The sequence below is a fragment of the Cephus cinctus genome, unplaced genomic scaffold, assembly GCF_000341935.2.
Source record: "Cephus cinctus unplaced genomic scaffold, Ccin1 Ccin1_scaffold0168, whole genome shotgun sequence".
Classification (NCBI taxonomy): domain Eukaryota; kingdom Metazoa; phylum Arthropoda; class Insecta; order Hymenoptera; family Cephidae; genus Cephus; species Cephus cinctus.
The window spans coordinates 1,546,671-1,564,615 of NW_014332892.1; the positions used below are offsets into that span (position 1 = coordinate 1,546,671).

The 17,945-nt window shown below is 37.3% G+C and overlaps 3 protein-coding genes across 9 annotated transcripts in view; all 3 read left to right on the forward strand.

Annotated features, from left to right (window-relative positions):
- LOC107263934 (longitudinals lacking protein, isoforms A/B/D/L) overlaps positions 1–15,515 on the forward strand; it is an 80,773-nt gene extending 65,258 nt beyond the window's left edge. Inside the window, exons 7-10 of one of the 6 annotated variants that reach the window (XM_025081406.1) lie at positions 5,532–5,663; positions 6,347–6,760; positions 7,289–7,501; positions 8,288–8,585. In XM_025081406.1, coding sequence (XP_024937174.1) covers positions 5,532–5,663; positions 6,347–6,760; positions 7,289–7,501; positions 8,288–8,505 — 977 coding nt within the window. In that variant the 3' untranslated portion in view covers positions 8,506–8,585. Of the gene's footprint in view, positions 1–120; positions 465–5,531; positions 5,664–6,346; positions 6,761–7,288; positions 7,502–8,287; positions 8,586–10,304; positions 10,716–11,042; positions 11,345–14,773 lie in introns of those variants that run through there. The other 5 variants (XM_015731634.2, XM_015731635.2, XM_025081408.1 and 2 more) reach the window with 5 other exon arrangements.
- On the forward strand, positions 1,521–3,033 carry LOC112493830 (longitudinals lacking protein, isoforms F/I/K/T-like). Its single transcript, XM_025081438.1, has 2 exons — positions 1,521–1,657; positions 2,377–3,033. Exons 1-2 carry the CDS (start codon positions 1,651–1,653, stop codon positions 2,700–2,702), a joined length of 333 nt encoding a protein of 110 aa, XP_024937206.1. The 5' UTR covers positions 1,521–1,650; the 3' UTR covers positions 2,703–3,033.
- On the forward strand, positions 11,067–13,976 carry LOC112493828. 2 transcript variants are annotated; one of them, XM_025081427.1, is made up of 4 exons: positions 11,067–11,138; positions 11,979–12,309; positions 13,021–13,467; positions 13,835–13,976. In XM_025081427.1, exons 2-3 carry the CDS (start codon positions 12,015–12,017, stop codon positions 13,461–13,463), a joined length of 738 nt encoding a protein of 245 aa, XP_024937195.1. In that variant the 5' UTR covers positions 11,067–11,138; positions 11,979–12,014; the 3' UTR covers positions 13,464–13,467; positions 13,835–13,976. The 2 variants fall into 2 exon arrangements, with proteins under 2 accessions (XP_024937195.1, XP_024937194.1); XM_025081426.1 differs by lacking the exon at positions 11,067–11,138 and adding an exon at positions 11,364–11,704.
- Positions 15,516–17,945: the final 2,430 nt, after the last annotated feature.

Here is a 17,945-nt window from a genome sequence, read left to right on the forward strand (position 1 = left end):
CACCCCGAAATCCGTGACCTTTTGACATGCCTTAGTGGGCTTGACCTAGGTCGTTTCGTAAAATCTGCTCGTGTCCCCCACCCCATTTTTGACTAACTCTCTTAATTATTCATTTTTTAGATACTACCCCAATCAAATTCGAGGACGACCTGGAGCTTTGCGCCGTCGTTATGGACGACACGAGATTCGAGTGCGAAGATACGAAACCTCTGACGATGCGACGGCGAAGAACGAGCATGCGTGGTATTGAGAGGCACACGTGTACACGTTGTTTCAAGAGCTACATACACGCGTGGCACCTGAAACGACACACGAAATTCGAATGCGGACAGGAGCCTAAAATCCAGTGTCCTTACTGCACTGTCAGAATGAAACAGCGCGGTCACGTTTACAGGCACATACGTCGATGCCACAGAGGACAGAATGTATATGTTATCGATCTGAATTAGGGTGTATGAATAAAAAGAAAAAGAGAAAACAAATATTACGAATAAATAAAATAAGGGTGGTATCCCTGGCAGGTTGCTGCCGTCACTGTTGAATAGGCGATATATATGTGTATACATACATGCATATGTACGAATGAAGCGACGGATGAAGATCTCGTAAAAATTATTGATCACTTGGATTTTTTTTTGTGAAATTCTTTTTTCCAGGTACTTTAATTGTTACAGGAAGAAATTTTTTGATCGTTCGATTTATTAATTTTTATCTTTACAAACTCAGACAGCATAGATTCAAATCTTCAACAGGATTCGATATCTCTGTCTCGGTATTAATTTGTCACGTGTTACCAGAATGTCAATCTGTTGCATAAGATATGCTACCGAATGAAGAGACGCTTCGGCTTGTAAGATTTATCACGACTATGGACGCTGCTCTATTGTTTGTATGCGCTTGAATTTAACACGCGCGCGCTATACGATATTCAAGGAATTCAAATTCGAATGATGGATTCTGAATTTAAAAAATTTCTTTCAACTAGACTCATATCGCTTCACATCCTCGATAGATTAGACCATATACGTGTACAGCATGCTTTCGCTTTAAATACGTACGAAGTTTCTTTATAGCGTGTCGATAAAAAGAAAATGCTTTCCGTTGTCTCCCCTGTGACACAGTTATCACCATAGTAGGGGTGGATGATAACATTAACGCGTCTTTCGAAATTCTTTTCAAAATTTCGAAACACTCGTATTTCAAATAAAACGCGATACAGTAAATCGCAAATAAATTTCCCGTTTGCGTGGCGTCCCTCAAAAAATAAAAAAAAATTAATTACGATTCCTGAACATTTTTTTCTCACGTTAACAAGGGCTCCTCTCTGATTTTTTACTTGCAGAATCGCTGACCTCGCTGATGATCCCGAAGACCATACACAGGGGTTACCCGGTCATGTCGCTGATGAAGAATCTGGCGTCTATGTTGGTGGCGAAACAGCGCACCGAGTTTCCGTATCGTTGTGAAAAATGCGGCAAGGGATACCAACATCGAGCCACTCTGTTACGTCATACGCGACACGAATGCGGCAAGGAACCGCAATTCAAGTGTCCTTACTGCACTCATCGTACCAAACAGCGAGGAAATCTTTATCAGCACATTCGTACCAACCATCCTGGCAAGAATGTCTTCTCGAGTAGCATTTAATAAATGATTGGTAAAAAAAAAAAAATCTAACGATTAGGACTATTTTCAATCGTTCGTTTAACGTTTTCTTTTGTAATTTTCTTGGAAAGTTTGTTCTTCGATTTTATTCCAGTTTTTTTTTGGATCCCTTTTTGTCTTTTTTTTTTTTTACTCAGACCACTGTTTCTACACAGTCCCGTTTCGCTAGCTTTTACTGTCTCGAGTAATTGTTAATTCTATTAGGAAATCATTCTTGATTTCACGTGTTATTCAATTGTAAAATAATGTGGCTTGGTTAGGGTTCATTAAATTGACTTTTTGTAACGAACGTACGCGACAATTTTATCATGCGTTGTACGACTCGCATGGAAATTTTTTTGCTTTTTAAATAAACTATCCAAATTTTATCGTACAAACACAATCGATTGCGTTTTTTTAATATATCATCTTAAAATAACATATTTCACATATTATAATCCTTTGAAGTCAAACATTATTTTATAGGTACTGTTATTGTCTTAACGGTAAGAATTATTAATTGATGAACGTAATAATGAATTTCCAAAATTTTTTTTTTCAGAATCCAAACAAATTTGCCCGACCATTCCAGTTGGAAAATATCGCGAAACTTCTTTCATTGACCGATCTACTGAATTCTCAATTTTTCCATTTTCGTAATCGCCATAAAATGTTCTTTTTTTTTCAAAATTTGAGAACGGATTCTTACAAAAGTAATATTCTTGCTTACAGGACATGGATTGACAACGTGGACTGGCGAATATCATTACCGTGGTCGCTTTGGTCAGCCGAATTATCCTGATCGTAAACTGGCATATATGTCCAGTGCACATGTGAACTTCCGAAGTTCACAAAGGATGAACCACAATCTCGACAGGAGACCGGGAAATTTCAAATGTCCTAAATGCGGCAAGGCTTATCGTTGGCTAAGAAATATGAAGAATCACTTGAAGATCGAATGCGGCATGGACCCTAAGGAATGCTGTCCTTACTGTCCTCATAGGACGAAATACAAGAGTAGCTTACAAAAGCATATTGCAAGGATACACTTAAGATGATCCTGAAAGGACAATCTAAATAATTTACAAATAATCTAGTTACCGATTGTACATAATTATTAAAGGCAGTAACGTCAAGTATTAAAAAAGAAAGAAAAAAAAAAAACGTGTTAAAAATACCTAAAAATACAGTTCTTACTAAAACTTTACTTAGATTACCTTTTCCATCATTTTTTCCTTTGAGTATATGAATCGTTACGTAAAGTATTAACGTAACAATTTATTTAAATAGTAACTGAATAACGCAAATTACTTTTTATTTATATCAGTAAAAAAAATAAATACCAATAATATACACAAAAAGTTCAATTCTTAAATCAAGGTGAAAAGGAAAAAATTTTTTTTCAAAAATCCCTCTTACTCACTCAAATTTTTGTTTCAGGTAATAGGTTTGTCTGTCACTACTGTGGAAGATCATTTGTATGGTCCTCGAGTCTTCGTCTACATAAGAAAATGGCCTGTGGCAAACCGCCGAATTTCTACTGCAGTTACTGCAATTACAGATCGAACTTTAAAGGAAACTTGAAGCGCCACTTGAATTGTATGCATAACATAAAAATGTTTTAGAGAAAAAAAAAAAGAAATGTCAACCTTGAAGATCTGTAGCGTAATAAATTATTTTTCAGAAAACACTTTTTCTGAGTGAACCAAAAAAAAAGCGTCGATATTCATTACAGACACAAATTTCTCTGTTTCCTTTGATAAAGATCATATTTATTATCCAGTTATCTTCGAAGGACTGTCAGCCATCGTATCGTACGTACTTGCACGTATTTTGTAGTGAAATTGATGTTTTAACCATTATGACTGTTTGCCCCGAGTGGCATGATCTCGATCGCTAGATCAATCCTGGCATGATCGTGATTCGATGTTAAGACCCAGCCAGTAATTGATATAGGCGGCTTTTGTTGAAATAAAAAAATAAAATCGTACAGAATCTGTATCGATTAATAAAATGAATATAATTTGCCATAACTTTTTTCAGATACACCACTGTTTCCCATAGTGAGACCAAGACTTCACGTTTGCCCACGTTGCGGCCAGATGTACTCGTGGGCCTCGAATCTGCGGAAGCATCTGAAAACCGGATGTGGAATGGTCACCTGTGAAACTCACTTTTCCTGTCAGTACTGCCCTTACAGGTCCAGGATCGAAGCCAGCTTCATCAAACACCTGCTCTCGGTGCACAATATCAAATAGAGTGCACGTTCAATCATATTGCGAAATATTTATATTTCATCGTATCAAAAACGCTTCCCTTGGTCTTACGTCTTCACCGTCATTTTTTATATCCATGCAACAATTGTACAGACGCAATAACGACCATAAGACTGTCGAGCGAAAAGTACGCTGATGAAAATACGTAGGTATAAATATCGAGCATGTTAAGTGCTTTGAGTGTAATTCATCTTATTGATTAATATTCGAAAAATTGCTCACTTAATAATTTTATCGTACAATACAATTTTCAATTAAATTTTATATCATACTTGAAAGACTATATTGTTTTTTTTTAATTTTTGCCGTGCGATTCAATTTTTTATCCGTTAACCAAAGTCAGTGTCCGACTCGTTGCATACAAGAATTATGCAATTTTATTGTTACGGACATTATCGTAATTTATTTTAGAACGACGATTAAAACCTGTATCAAGTATAATGAGAGAATGTTGCTAACTTCAATTAACACAGTGCAATGTAATTTACATGTTAAACGAGAAACTTCATGCTGTTAGAACTGATCGACCTGTTCGTCGATATCGAAACCACGTGTTCGCGAGAATTCATCCTAATATTAATCCTAACACTTCGAATAGGTAATAATCGAAGTAAGTATTAATCATCATTGAGACAGAGACCCGACTGCGCAAGGAGTAAACCTAAGTGTCGCCATGTTCGAAAATTGATTTCCAAAATAAATCCTCTGTACATATCAATAGAATAACATCCTCTTTACACGCACTCATCACTGTAGAATGGGAAGCACGATTAATGCAGATTTTCTAGCAACGAGTCAATAATTTTTTGTATATAAATTAAGAAGTAGGAATAAAACGAGAATCCGCCATGTAATTAATTCGTATAAGACCTTACGCAATACTAACATGAGTGTACAATACAGTTTGATAAAAAAAAAAGTGATGGTTCCTTATTACGAAAAAATAAAAAAAAAATTTTTTTCTCAGATTTCTTTCCGGCAATTTTTCTGATCGATCACTCAAAATTCTGTTACAGTCCAGTGGGATCACACGGAAGAATCTGGACCAATCGTACTTCACACGGCCGTATTACAGTACAGTGAAATATCGATGGAGGGTCTACTGGATAAGAATAAGATCTCATCGATAAGATGCTTAAGGTCAAAGGTCGAAGGAGGTTCGCATCCGTGTCCGACCTGCGGAAAATTATTCACCAGTGGCAGCCACCTTTCCGCGCACAGAAGACGTTACTGCGGCGTGACAGCAAATATAATGTGCTGTCATTGCAGTTATCGTTCTAAACGCATTTGGGACATGAAGGTTCACCTTAACGGTGTACACGGGATCAGCAAGACCAGCTGCAAGATCAATAAAGACATCATAAGGATCAAGCGAAGCAAATAATCTAATTGACTGTCATATTGATCTCGATTTTGTATATAGTCTTTAAATTAAATAGCAAATCATGTTATCCCTTTGCCGTACAACATTGTCTTTGTTTATTCTGGAGTTCTGTCCTTGTTAAGAACTTTTGTGCGCGAACAATGAAAACTTCGGATAAAGTCTTCAGGAAAGTTCTCAGTCTTGCACGTTACTCTGTATTGTAACTAATTTGTATTCCCTTGTTGCAGATTGCGTCCATCCTTGTGACCGGATGTCCACAGTGAAGATTCAAGAGGAAGTGGAACTTGAGAATTTGGATAATATTGGTAAATTCAATGTCGTTTGGCGTACTGGCAGGACCAGCCAACATTGTCCAAGTGGTACAAAAATAAACAAGCAAACACATTTCTAAAGATCGTTGTATACCTTGTAACAATGGGAAGAAGCAATGCTGTGCACTTTGCTCTTGTAGTGCCTTTAAAAAGCTCAATCTCCTTAGGCACGTTGACCGGGTTCATTACGGTAAAAGGAATTAAACAAAATTAATGCTTATAAAGTTTTATCAATTTTTCTAATTCATTATCTTGATTCTCGTCATCGACCTTTATAGGAGAGGATATAAATGATTGAAATAAAATTAAGGTAGCATGCTTGTTTTTGTAGGGGGTGGTGATACTCTTGTCCTTTGGAGACATAGTCAAAAATATTTCTGTTTGCGTGTGACACAAGCTACTTCTGGCTGTCGCTATTTCAAAGATACACCAATATCATACTATACACGTAGTACTGTTATTACAGGGAAGATAAAAGCTCTCTGTAAATTTACAGAGGTTGACTCTTCAAGTGCCTAAAGCATGTTTTAAGTAGCCAAGGCCGTGTAAATTCGTATTCGATATACGAAAGGCTGCGACAGTACAAAATAGGGTTGTAATGAGTGTGTGATTTTTCGTGGGAAAAAGGAAAGGTCGAAAATTTATCAAGAGTGATTGAATAAATTGGGCGTACAAGTTCAGGATTATCATATAGTAAGAAAAACTGATGAGATATCTCCTACGTGTTTCAGAGATGGCAATGGACTTCCTTGATGATAAATTCCCAATAGAATTTGAATTCGACGAGACGAAACCAGCCCTTTTATGCGAAAGCACGTCCTTCGAGATCTCCTCGTACTTCGATCGCGTCGTTAAGCCAAATTACCTGAACGAGAAAACTTCGGATATCAAGGTCAACGCCTGCTTCGGTAACGTGGCTGAGGAAGAAATTGACCAGAAGACATTTTCAACGTTCAGGACTTCTCCGACGCTAAAGATACAATCTGAAAAATTGGAACGAATGAAGGAGGAAACGATCGACGTGGTTTCTACTACCGTGAATAAAAAAAGCTCAAAGAAACCACGTCGTCGTCGACGAGCTACGAGAACAGTCCTGACTTCGTCGACAAAGCCAGACAAAAATGCCGTTTATTTTTGTATAATGTGTACGTACAAGACATCTCGACCGGTTGACCTCAAATACCACATAATGAGAGTCCACGTGTAATCGCGTACGAAACTAAAAGGAAAAAAAAAAGATTGTAGGAACATCTGGCATAATAAAATGATCCTACTACGTGTCTGTCCATGAAAATGAAATCTGATGTATGAATCGTGGCTATCTTAACCCTGCACCATAGCGATTTTATCTCAGCGCACTATTTAAAAGCATATAATCATAATCGTTGTGTGTATGTGTGTATATGTTGGCATTCACGCTCCTCTTATCATTTATTTTATTATTTATCCTCCTTTAGTCTGATTTCGTTAAGTTAGCCTGACGGGAGCAGAGGAGCAGTAGCAGCGACACTAGCGGCGGCGTCAGTAACTAAAAAACGTATGATTGCACCCAAGAAAACAAATTTCACGTACAAAACAAGCGGCGATGAATATTTTTCGAGATCCTTTCGATCTCCTTTGTTATCGACTTTCTCGAATCTGTCTAACGTACGAATGATCGATTATGCTTTCAGACTCGAGAATGATGGGATTCGTCAGCTGCCAGAGAGTCACGTATCCGTGCAAGAATTGCGGCAAGGTCTACAACTACCACTCGAGCCTTGCCAGACATCTTAAACACGAGTGTGGCGTCGAACCAAAGTTCCATTGTCCTCTGTGTCCTTACAGGACGAAGCACAAGTCCAGCTTGAACACTCATCTTAACGGTCGACACATGAAGCTGCTCAGTGAGTTCTACATGCCTAACGGGACTGGCTCGTCTTTGGAAGGTGGCGACGGGAGTTTCCATTGAAATTCGAGGATCGGGATTAGGAATAGGACATGCGATCCTGATCCTCCTCTGCTAGGGATAACATTGCGTTTTCGTTTAGCCCGTTAACAAACTAGATTGACGTGTATAACTCGTCGTCGTTTGTGTAGTGTGGAAAAAAAAAGAAAAAAAAAAAATTCCTAAGCGAAAAATTGTGACAATTTGTACAATTAATTGATGCGTTGACTTCTATCGACATAGAAGTAAAAAAAAAAAAGAGAAACCAAACAAGAATTAGAACCAAGGATTCTCGTTGGTGCGATTTAATAGGTAAAATTTCGTCTAAACACGAATCGTATGTTGTCGTATTTATAAAAAGCAAAAAGAAAATATACAAAGAAAAATTCCTTATTTAAGTTAAATCACCATGATAATTAATAAAAGATATATTCGATTTGAAGCGCATTAAAGAAATTTCGTAAATCGATAAAATTTTCTCTTCTGACAATCGTGTAAGAAGTTCACGATTGCAGATTGGTATGACGATCGTTCTATAATCTGGATGGAATTTGTGATAATCCTCACTGGATCATTATTCGCTGTAGGGTTATCTTGATTGCTTTATGTTGTTCAAAAGTGCATTATTGTCCCTTAACTTCACGAGAATTTCGCGATCCTCTATCTCTGTCTCTCTCATCTTAAATCTCTGTATCTCATAATAGTTCTCGCTCGTGAAATTTTAACGAACCGTGGACATTTTCAGAACGGAGAACGGAAGGCACACTCAACGCACCAAGCGACTTCCGGTGCCCACGTTGCGGAAGATCGTACAAGGTTCAAAGGTCATTGCGACGACACTTGATCGTAGAGTGCGGAAAAGCTCCAAAGCACAAGTGTCCTTACTGTCCGCACTACAGCAAGTACAGAGCCAGCATAGCCAAGCACGTTACTCATAGACATCCGAATCTGCCGTTCTTCTAGGTCGACGTGCAGCTATTACATTTTCTTTCCCACATCGAATCAAATAAAAAGTCCGTACTAGATGTACGACACGAGATGTATTTCAAGCTGTAATCTTAACCGCCTAAAAATAAATTATCTAGACACACCCGAAAGCTCTGAAGAAATTTCCTCAAAATCATCTATACTAATATTTTCCAAATGCCGGAAGACATTTTTTTAATTGGTTTTTGTTTGCAATTGCATTTGGAAAGATTTTTTTTAATTTAATTATAAATATTCGTATAAATGTTGTTTAAACTTTATTACTCGAATGGTCAAATAAAATGATTTTCTTTAATGCTGATTTCAGACTCCACAGATGAATCCATTGAAAGCGGGACAAAGTACACGAGAAAAGCGCGCGGTCAAGGCTACTTGTTTTGCAATAAATGCGGAAGGCGATATCATCAGGAAAAGACACTGAAGAGACATCTGAGAAAAGAGTGCGGAAGAGAACCGACTTTGCAATGCTCCTATTGTCCATATAAATCTACGTATAACAGTTATTTACAGATACACATGAAGAAACACAAAAAACGTACTATCGATCCGCGTATGCCACACTATAAGTGTCTTAAAAAAATGTAAAATTCTATTTTCACTATGTTATCTGCTATATACGTATATAAGGGTACGAGCATTTTCTCTGTAGTATTATTATATTTATTTCCGATAATATTGGGAAATCGATGTAAAGGCAATTTAACGTTTGAATTCTAGGAAATTCATTCATTGAAAATACGTTGTCGAAAGATACCGAACAGCGCGATAGCGCTTATCTTAATCCATAGCGTTCGATTTTTCGATATTAAATCTAAACAGCGCGATCGCGCTGCTTGGGAGTTAAATAGTTAAGTGAAAACAAATCTATATACGAAAGTGGCACAGCGGCAAAAATAAATCACGTCGATACTAGAGAAAAAGGTTATTCACGTACCTGGAGGCCTCTGTCAGACAATCGTGTTATTGTTTTCGTTATTATCTTACATGGAGAAAAAAAAAAGACAATGCAGATTTCAGTCAAGGTTCTCAAATAGGTTAGTTTTCTTCCTTACTAACTGTCTTCTCGTTCTGTTTCAGTTGTTGCGCACTACGGATCGCTCGGGAACTTCAACTGCGTCCAGACGACAGACGACCAGCTGAAACACGCTTGCAGCGCCTGCGGCAAAACTTACAAACACAAACACCATTTGAAAAGGCATCACGACTTCGAGTGCGGAATTGATCCTAAGTTCAAGTGTGCATTTTGTCCTCACAAAACAAGATACAAGAACAGCTTAATGAAGCATATTGTCGCGCGACATCACAAGCACTGGGGTTTTACGTCGCAGCTTGAAAACAGTCAGCAGCAAGCGGAGACGAGTGGCGATGTCGAAAATACGTTACAACAGCAAACTAACATTTTTCCTTCGTACACGGATGTTACTCACGATCTTTAGTACGTCTGTGTATTGTACGTAAGGAGGCAAGAGAAAGAAAGAAAAGAAAAAGGAAAAGTACCTGGAAATTAAACAGTGCAATTCTTTTGTCCAAATCCATTCCTTCTTTAGAATTTTCGCCTCGTCGATTTACGGGTGCCGTATGGAGTTACGACACAATCGAATACGTGCTCTGTGTTATGTATAGTGTATTTTAGAACGTAATCATGCAAGATCATCCTTCTTCGAGCAAAAGAAAAATTTAATAGACACATTTTATTCGACAAGTATTTCTGCGATTGATTGTTGTGAGTATTTTTGTCAACTAAAAAAAATCTTTCCGCTTTTTTTATTTTACAGGTCAATATTACAGTCCGGCCAATTGGACCGTGGCCACCTTGCCATCGACCTCTCGTGAGGATCATTATTTACGTCAACGTCGTTCGATGAGTAAGGACGAATCCTTATCGGATAAGGAGGAATCGAAAAAGCGCGGTTGGGGCCCACGAAAGTATCGTTGCGCGGATTGCGGCAGGACTTTTGCACTTGCCGCATCCTTGACACGTCACAGGTCCTTGGAGTGCAGCGGGCAGTCGTCCCGGACGTCGAAGAGAAACGAATCCTTGGCCAAGAAGTCAAAAGATCACGAGTGCAACAGATGCGATCGTTCCTATAAATTTTTGACGTCATTATGGCGTCATCAGAATTTGGAATGCGGCGTGGAGCCAAAATTTGCTTGTCCAGTCTGTCACGTTAGGTTTGCCCAGAAAAGTAATCTCGACAGGCATTTTCGAATATGTCATTAATACCACAAGTATTAACCTAATATATTCACAGATATAGTATGTATCAATTAATTAGATGTTTCACGCAAATTTTCCTTTTCCTCCAAATTTATCAATAACAATTATTTATTCAGTATCGTTGTCCAAGTTTATAATGATTGTATAAGTATCGTCATGTTGAAAGTCAATAAAATAGTGGATTGCGTGGTAACTTGTTATGGTGCTGATCGATATTTGTTTTTTTTTGTTTTTGTTTTTTTTTTGTCACAAAAATTCTTACAAATGGTTTTCCATATTCTTCTTTTGTTTTCAGAAACATTCCAGGTGTGCTTTATGGATTTTCTACCAGCTGGAAGAAATTCGAATTTTTTATTGAATCCTGGAATACCACTGATCTGTCCTCATTGCGGTAATATTCACAAAACGAAGGAAAGTCTTACGAAACATATCAAGTTTGATTGTGGTGCACAGAAAAAACTTATTTGTTACATATGTGCCGCACGGTACAAACATAATGTTAGTTTACGAAGACATCTGCTTCAGGAACATAACGTCTATCGACCACCCAAATTTTCTGTACCTAAACGCATTTTTGTGTAATAATATTGTTGAACGATACATTCGACACGTCACTTTGACAAATCAAAGAGATACGTTTATTTTTTTATCTTAATTTTAATTAATTTATCTTCAATAGCAAAAGTGACCAGCTCAATTTTCTGTGTTCAACAGAGTAATTGTATAACAATATTGTTGAATAATTACGCACAAAATTTCCGAAAAATTGGCGAATCATTGATAACACAGAAGAAATAAAATCCGATATTCTGCTATCTACTCAAAATTTTGGGTTTTCATTTCAAGTGTAAAAATACAAAAATGAAACAAAGTTCAATGTATCAATTACAAGCAGTGTTTATAAATCTGCAATCGTATTTTATAAATTTGATCTGGATCATCCTGGTGACAAATAAGGTATATGATGAATATTTATTTTTGCACAAAGAAATAATAAAAAGATGCTTCTACAAGAAGGCGATACGATCCGTGGGAAACTTTTATTCCTCAACTAATTTAATCCATTTCCAATTCTTGATTCTCAATAAGAACAGTGGAAATAAACATTACTAGTGATATTGATTAATTTATCATTTTTATTTTCAGAATAGGCAAAACACTCTACGGTCGCATTTTATGTTGGGAGGCTGTTCTCCTGATTTTAACTAACAATGGTATTTTTTTTTTTTAGAATTCTTCAACTACCCCTTCGAGCCTCTGCCGGGAAATGGACTCGCGATTCATCTTAACGTGCAGGATCTGCCTCTGCAGTGTCCGCAGTGTTGTAGAAAATACAAACGAAAAACCAGTCTCTATAAACATCTCAAGTACGAATGTGGAGGACAGAGGAAATTCTCTTGTCACATCTGCGAGACACGCTTCACGCAAAATTTCAGTCTACATCGGCATCTTCGTCAAAATCACAATATATGTCGACCGTCGAAGAGACAGTAAATTCGCTTTGCAATTGAAGACAGGCATTTTGAAGATGCCGGTGGGAATTTTTGAAAACTTCTTGAGTGGTATGATAAATTGATTTTTCAAAATTCTGTATGGATCAAATTTTTGTGGGCCTTTTTATCGTGAACCGGAAATTAAATCGGCGAAGGATAAAGAGCATAAAAGATTATTTTGTATTGTAACGAAAAAAAAAAAAAAAAAAAAATACGATGAATAAATTTTCGTTGCTTCGACAGCAAGCACTTTCAAAACTTTTCATCCTGCAATCATCTTTGATTTGTCATTTTACGCTAAATCGGCTTGTACTAACTTTCTTTGTTTCCTTTTTTTTTTTGGATTTCAGATATCAAATTCTGAAGAGGATCATTGGAATTTTTTCCAATAAATCCGTCTCACGTACACAAAAATTGTAATATGTGCACGATTTTGTTTTGCTTCAGGGTATACACGTAATCATTGCACAATTACCACGAAGACAATGCACCCCTTACAATTTTACGAACTCAAACTCAAAATTAACTTTCATTTTCATAACTAAAAAAAAAACAGCAATATGTTTAACCATCATGACACGACGAACTTCCAAACAAAACCTAACAAACGCAGTTGACACGAAACCCGGCGTTCCAATTATCTGGAATATTTTCGAAAACGATCCCAGGCCAACGTAGTACGTTTCCCAAAATAATAGCAAGAATAACGGTATAAAGATTTTCAAAAAAATCGTAACAACCAGTGAACCCGAATTCATCCTTAACTGCATTGTGTTCCAGAGATTCACGGATGGAACGTCAGAGGATACTTGCACAACTACGGTTCAACGGAGAACGCAGAAGCAGAAGGATCCGTTCAGGCGGTAGGCAGTATGGAAATAGCAGATTTCAAACCTCTGGACAATAAATCGATAACAGTTGAACCCAGCTACAAGAGACACGTCTGTAGCTACTGCAAGAAAGTCTATCTGCTGAAGAACCTTCTGAAACGCCACATGCAATATTCCTGCGAGATGATACCGAAGAGTGCACAATTCGCGTGTACATTCTGCCCCTACAAAAGCATGTACAAAGCCAACATGGAGAGACACGTGAGAAACGTCCACGACGCTGGTGCGATGAAATTCCATTGTGAGCTCTGTAACTTTCGCAGCAACTACACGTTCTGCGTCCGTCGTCACATGAAAACCTTCCACAACGTGAGCAGCGACGAGAAGCAGTAATCCAGTACGAGATTGCATTACGACTAACGACTTGCCAAATAGAATTTCAAAATAGAAATCGTGCTCGCATTGTCTATTAAAAAAAAAAAAAAAAATTTGGATTCAGGAACGTCGTAATTGAAGCGGGGGAAAAAAAGGGGAAAGAATTAAAAAAAAATCAAAAGATTGAGAACGAACGAATGTAATCAAAAAAGGAATATAACGTTACGTATATTTTGGACGTTTGTCTTAGAAAATTTTTGTTTACTCCTTAATTCATTTTTTGTCTTCTTTTAATTGTATCTTATCTCCCTCTCTCCACCACTCTCTTTCTTTATTCTTATCATTCTTTTTCCCCAATTCTATAATCCTTTTCTTTCCTGCTGTTTCAGCGTCCTGGTCGTACAAAGCCATGTTCGGACTCGATGCCAGCAACGTTATTATCCAGCGGAACAGGACACGTGTCAGTCGTGACGTCCCAGGACGGATGTTTCGCTGCACGGACTGTGGGAAGTCTTATGCGGCTCAAAGGTCACTCTGGAGACATCGTAAATTCGAATGCATCAATTCACGGCCTAAATTCACCTGCGAGCTGTGCCCGTACAAGAGCTCGCACAAGTGGTGTGTCGAGAATCACAAGAGGAAACATCACGCCTTCGCTAATAAGCAATACCATTGAGACTTCATAGTGAAGTGGATGATATTTTTATCCAAGTGGACTTTCAAGAAACGAGTTTATCAGTTTTAGGCACAAACCTATGAGCCATGTGGTAGTGTGTTATGCAAAATCGCTATCGTAAAAGATCAAAAAAAAAAACATATATAATAGCACGACAAAATATTTGCAGACATCCAAAACTTTCGGTTACAACAAAATTAATTTTTTTTTTATTTTGACAAACTCGTAAGACGGCTGCAAAAATTTACGTGGCCTTACCTCGAGGCGAGCTAGGTTTCCCTGAGATTTTTTTTTTATCTCGTACTTAAGGATAACGCTGATTCATATCGAATCTTGATCAATGAATTTTTTTTTCTTATCATTTTTTCTCTGTCCTCCATCCGCATTTTGCTATCGCAACTTTTACTCGGTGCTGTGTACGCGTTCATTTTACCAATGAAAAAAAGAAATAAACGTACAAAAGTTATAACTTAAAAAGCCTTTGTTTCATTTTACAGGATTATAAATTACTTTTTATCCTAATTCTCGTGCCTGCCTTTATTAACATTCGGCAGGTGATCAGGAGGTTGAGAATTTACATGAATTCGATTCTCATTAGGTATCTCATAGGAACGGGTGTTTTAATTGGCATTTCTTGTATTGTTTGTTTCAGAATACCTTGTGGAGAATTTCGAAGACGATGACGAGTGCTTGACGAATGACGAGGAGGAGCAGATGTCTAAAGAAAGTTTTGTCAAAGTTATCAAAACGCCGATAACGAACGTCAAGGGAATTTCGGAATTATTCGAGGTGTCGAAGGAGGGTGAAATTATATTGAAGTCCAATGAAAATCATATTCTCACCCTGAAGGATCCGACCTACGAGTGCGAGGCCTGCGGGAAGACGTACGCCTGGGCTACGTCCTTGAGCAGACACCGTAGGGAATGTCAAGAGAGGAAGATATTACTTGAGCAAACCGAAGAGATCAACAGCGAAGAAGAAATCATAAAAGATTCCATAGAGAATCCAGGCTCTTCGACGTCGTCTCCTCGCGACGACGAAGATATGGTCCAGGAAGATGCTGTGGCGAAGTACAAGCCACGATTTCGCGAGTTGCAAAAATACGTATCCAAAGATGGCGTATACTCGTGTTGGGACTGCGGCAAGTACTACCTGTGGGCCTCTTCTTTGTCCAGACACAGGACCATCGAGTGTGGACCTAAAAATAAGAAAAGATTCGTCTGCAATCTTTGTAACTATCGTACAGGATACAAAGGAAATTTCGTGAGACACCTAAAAGCACCAAGACACATAATGCACAGCAGTTTGGAAAAGAAGAGAATGCAAATTGCTACATTGAAAAAGAAGAACGTCAGCGAGGAGGCTGACGAAGAGTTAGAAGAGACAGCTTAAAATGTAAATAATATAAAAATACATTTTTTTTTAAATATAAAGAAATTGATCTTGAATAGCGAAAATAAATATAATTCGTACCTATAGTTATCTTGGTTTATGTACACTGTTGATGTATCTTTGTATCAAGAGAATCCTGTTCCCACTTTTATTTTTTTTTTCAGATTCCTCAGGATATCAACTCGCAGCCTCCCTATGTCCTCGTAGTAAAAATATTTGTATGCACAGTGCTTAATAACGGAGTGCGCGTAAAGAATGACTTGATCTTTTTTTATTTCTCTTCTCTTCTTTCTCTCTCTCTTTTAAGGTTATTACAAGACATTCACAAACCCCATGTAGAATCTAACGTCAATCGTTCTGTTTCAGCCTACCGTAAGATGTACATGGGTGATCAGTTGCTCGGCTACACTTGCACCAAGTGCAGCAAATTCTACAAGATGTGGAGCAACTATCTGAAGCACAAGTGCGAACCACCCCAATTCAAGTGCACCCTGTGCCCATTCGCTGCATTCAAGGCCTTCATTCTCCACGCGCATCAGGCTGAGCAACACTTCAAGACACCATCGTCTAATACTTGAATCAATTGGCTAAACGTCATCGCGAAGAAGGCTCGAGCGCTTTGTGAAAGATTTGACATCTTTGCGTTTGGAACGTAAACAATTCTTTGAAGATTTTCTGGACATTTGAATCTTATGCTTTTATCACATGTTCTCCTTATCATTATGCTGTTTCCTAATATCCTCGAGAATGTGCTCGATATATCAATGACATTTTTGATGAAACTTCTTTTTTTTTGAAATTTTATACGTATTTCGAATCTTATGACGATTTCGTCACACGATTCTTGGCTATGCGCTAATGCATGTTTCTTTAGACTGCTCTTTTTTTAGTGTGCCTTGTTTTTAATTACACGTTCAATAATTTTCTTTTTAACGTGACTTTTCGTTACTTTACAATCTTAGAGTCGCGAGAAACTCGCGCATATGTAGTATTTATAATACCTGTATTTTCATAATATCAGTAATAAAATGTAAAATGATTAAACGCACTTTAGCGTCGCGACGTCTATTCAATTATCGTTCAGACAGGCTGTGGGTTCCATTGTATACTTTATTTGTGCTAATTTATTAATTATTTTCAGGTACTCGTCATCTTTCTGTAATTATATCACGAGTGTAAAGTTTAACGTAGATTTACCTTAAAGTTTTGAGGAGAAAGGAACTCAATAAATTTCACCTACGCAAATCCAACCGCCTGTCAATCTTCTTCTTCTGTTGCTGTTACAAAATTATTTATTTCAAAAAAAAAAATATATATATATATAAAACATCCAAACTTTGTAATGCAACGAGTTGCTCGCCTGTTTTATTATTTAATTTTTTCTCCTTCTATCATTCTGTCATAAAATTGTGAATAATGAATTAACAATAAAAATAACCAAAATCAGAAAGCAAAACCAATAGCCACAGTTAGCCATTATAATTATAACAGCCATTGGACAATGGGTAGTATTTCTTCTTTTTATTTTCAGGCTGTTTGACCAGAAGTCAAGTACACGTATGCAAGATGTGTGGAAACGTGTACATGTACCTAAGTACCCTGTCACGTCACCTGAGAGATGAATGTGGCCAAGCACCGAAGTACCAATGTCCATACTGTCCCATGAAAACAAAGTTGCACTGCAATTTATTGAAACACATAAGAAAAATGCATATGCCAAGGACCATGTAAATCTGCAAAATTTTCATTACTTTGTAAAAATATTGTAAAGTAATTCAAACATCCTTCGCACGATTCTCCATAACTTTATTGCACCCGAAGTTACACGTATAAGCACGAGAAGAATATTTCTGTATGTAAATAAAGGTGGCAGTGAACCACCATAAGATATTTCTTTTATATAACAATTTTTTGTCTCACTCGATCAATTATCGATTCAACGAGAAACACACGAATAACAGTAGTTCTGCACGATGACCTATCCGGACAAGATACAAATTTGTGATTCAATGAATTTCTCACTAACGCAATCACAATTTTTCTTTTCCAGACTTCAACATCTGCCTGGCTTGTTCGAAATCTTACAAATGGCGAAAATCACTGCACCGACACGTGAGAGAAAATCCGGAATGCTGGCCGATACTTCTCACTTCCGGGAATGAGGATTTCATCAAGCAGATTCATTATAAATTATTGTACAACGTTAACAATTGAATTTTCGTTTTTTTTATCTTTGTTCTTCCTATTGTTTCAAAATTCTCATAGCTATATGTCTTCTTTGCGAGGGACTTTGTACATAATATTTTTTATATAATAAATGTTATATACTGATACAATCAAGTATCGGTTCTGCCACATTGACACGTCATTTTGATAATTGCAAAATTGCCTTAATCATTTTTTTTTTTTTTTTTTTTTTTTTTTTTTTTTTT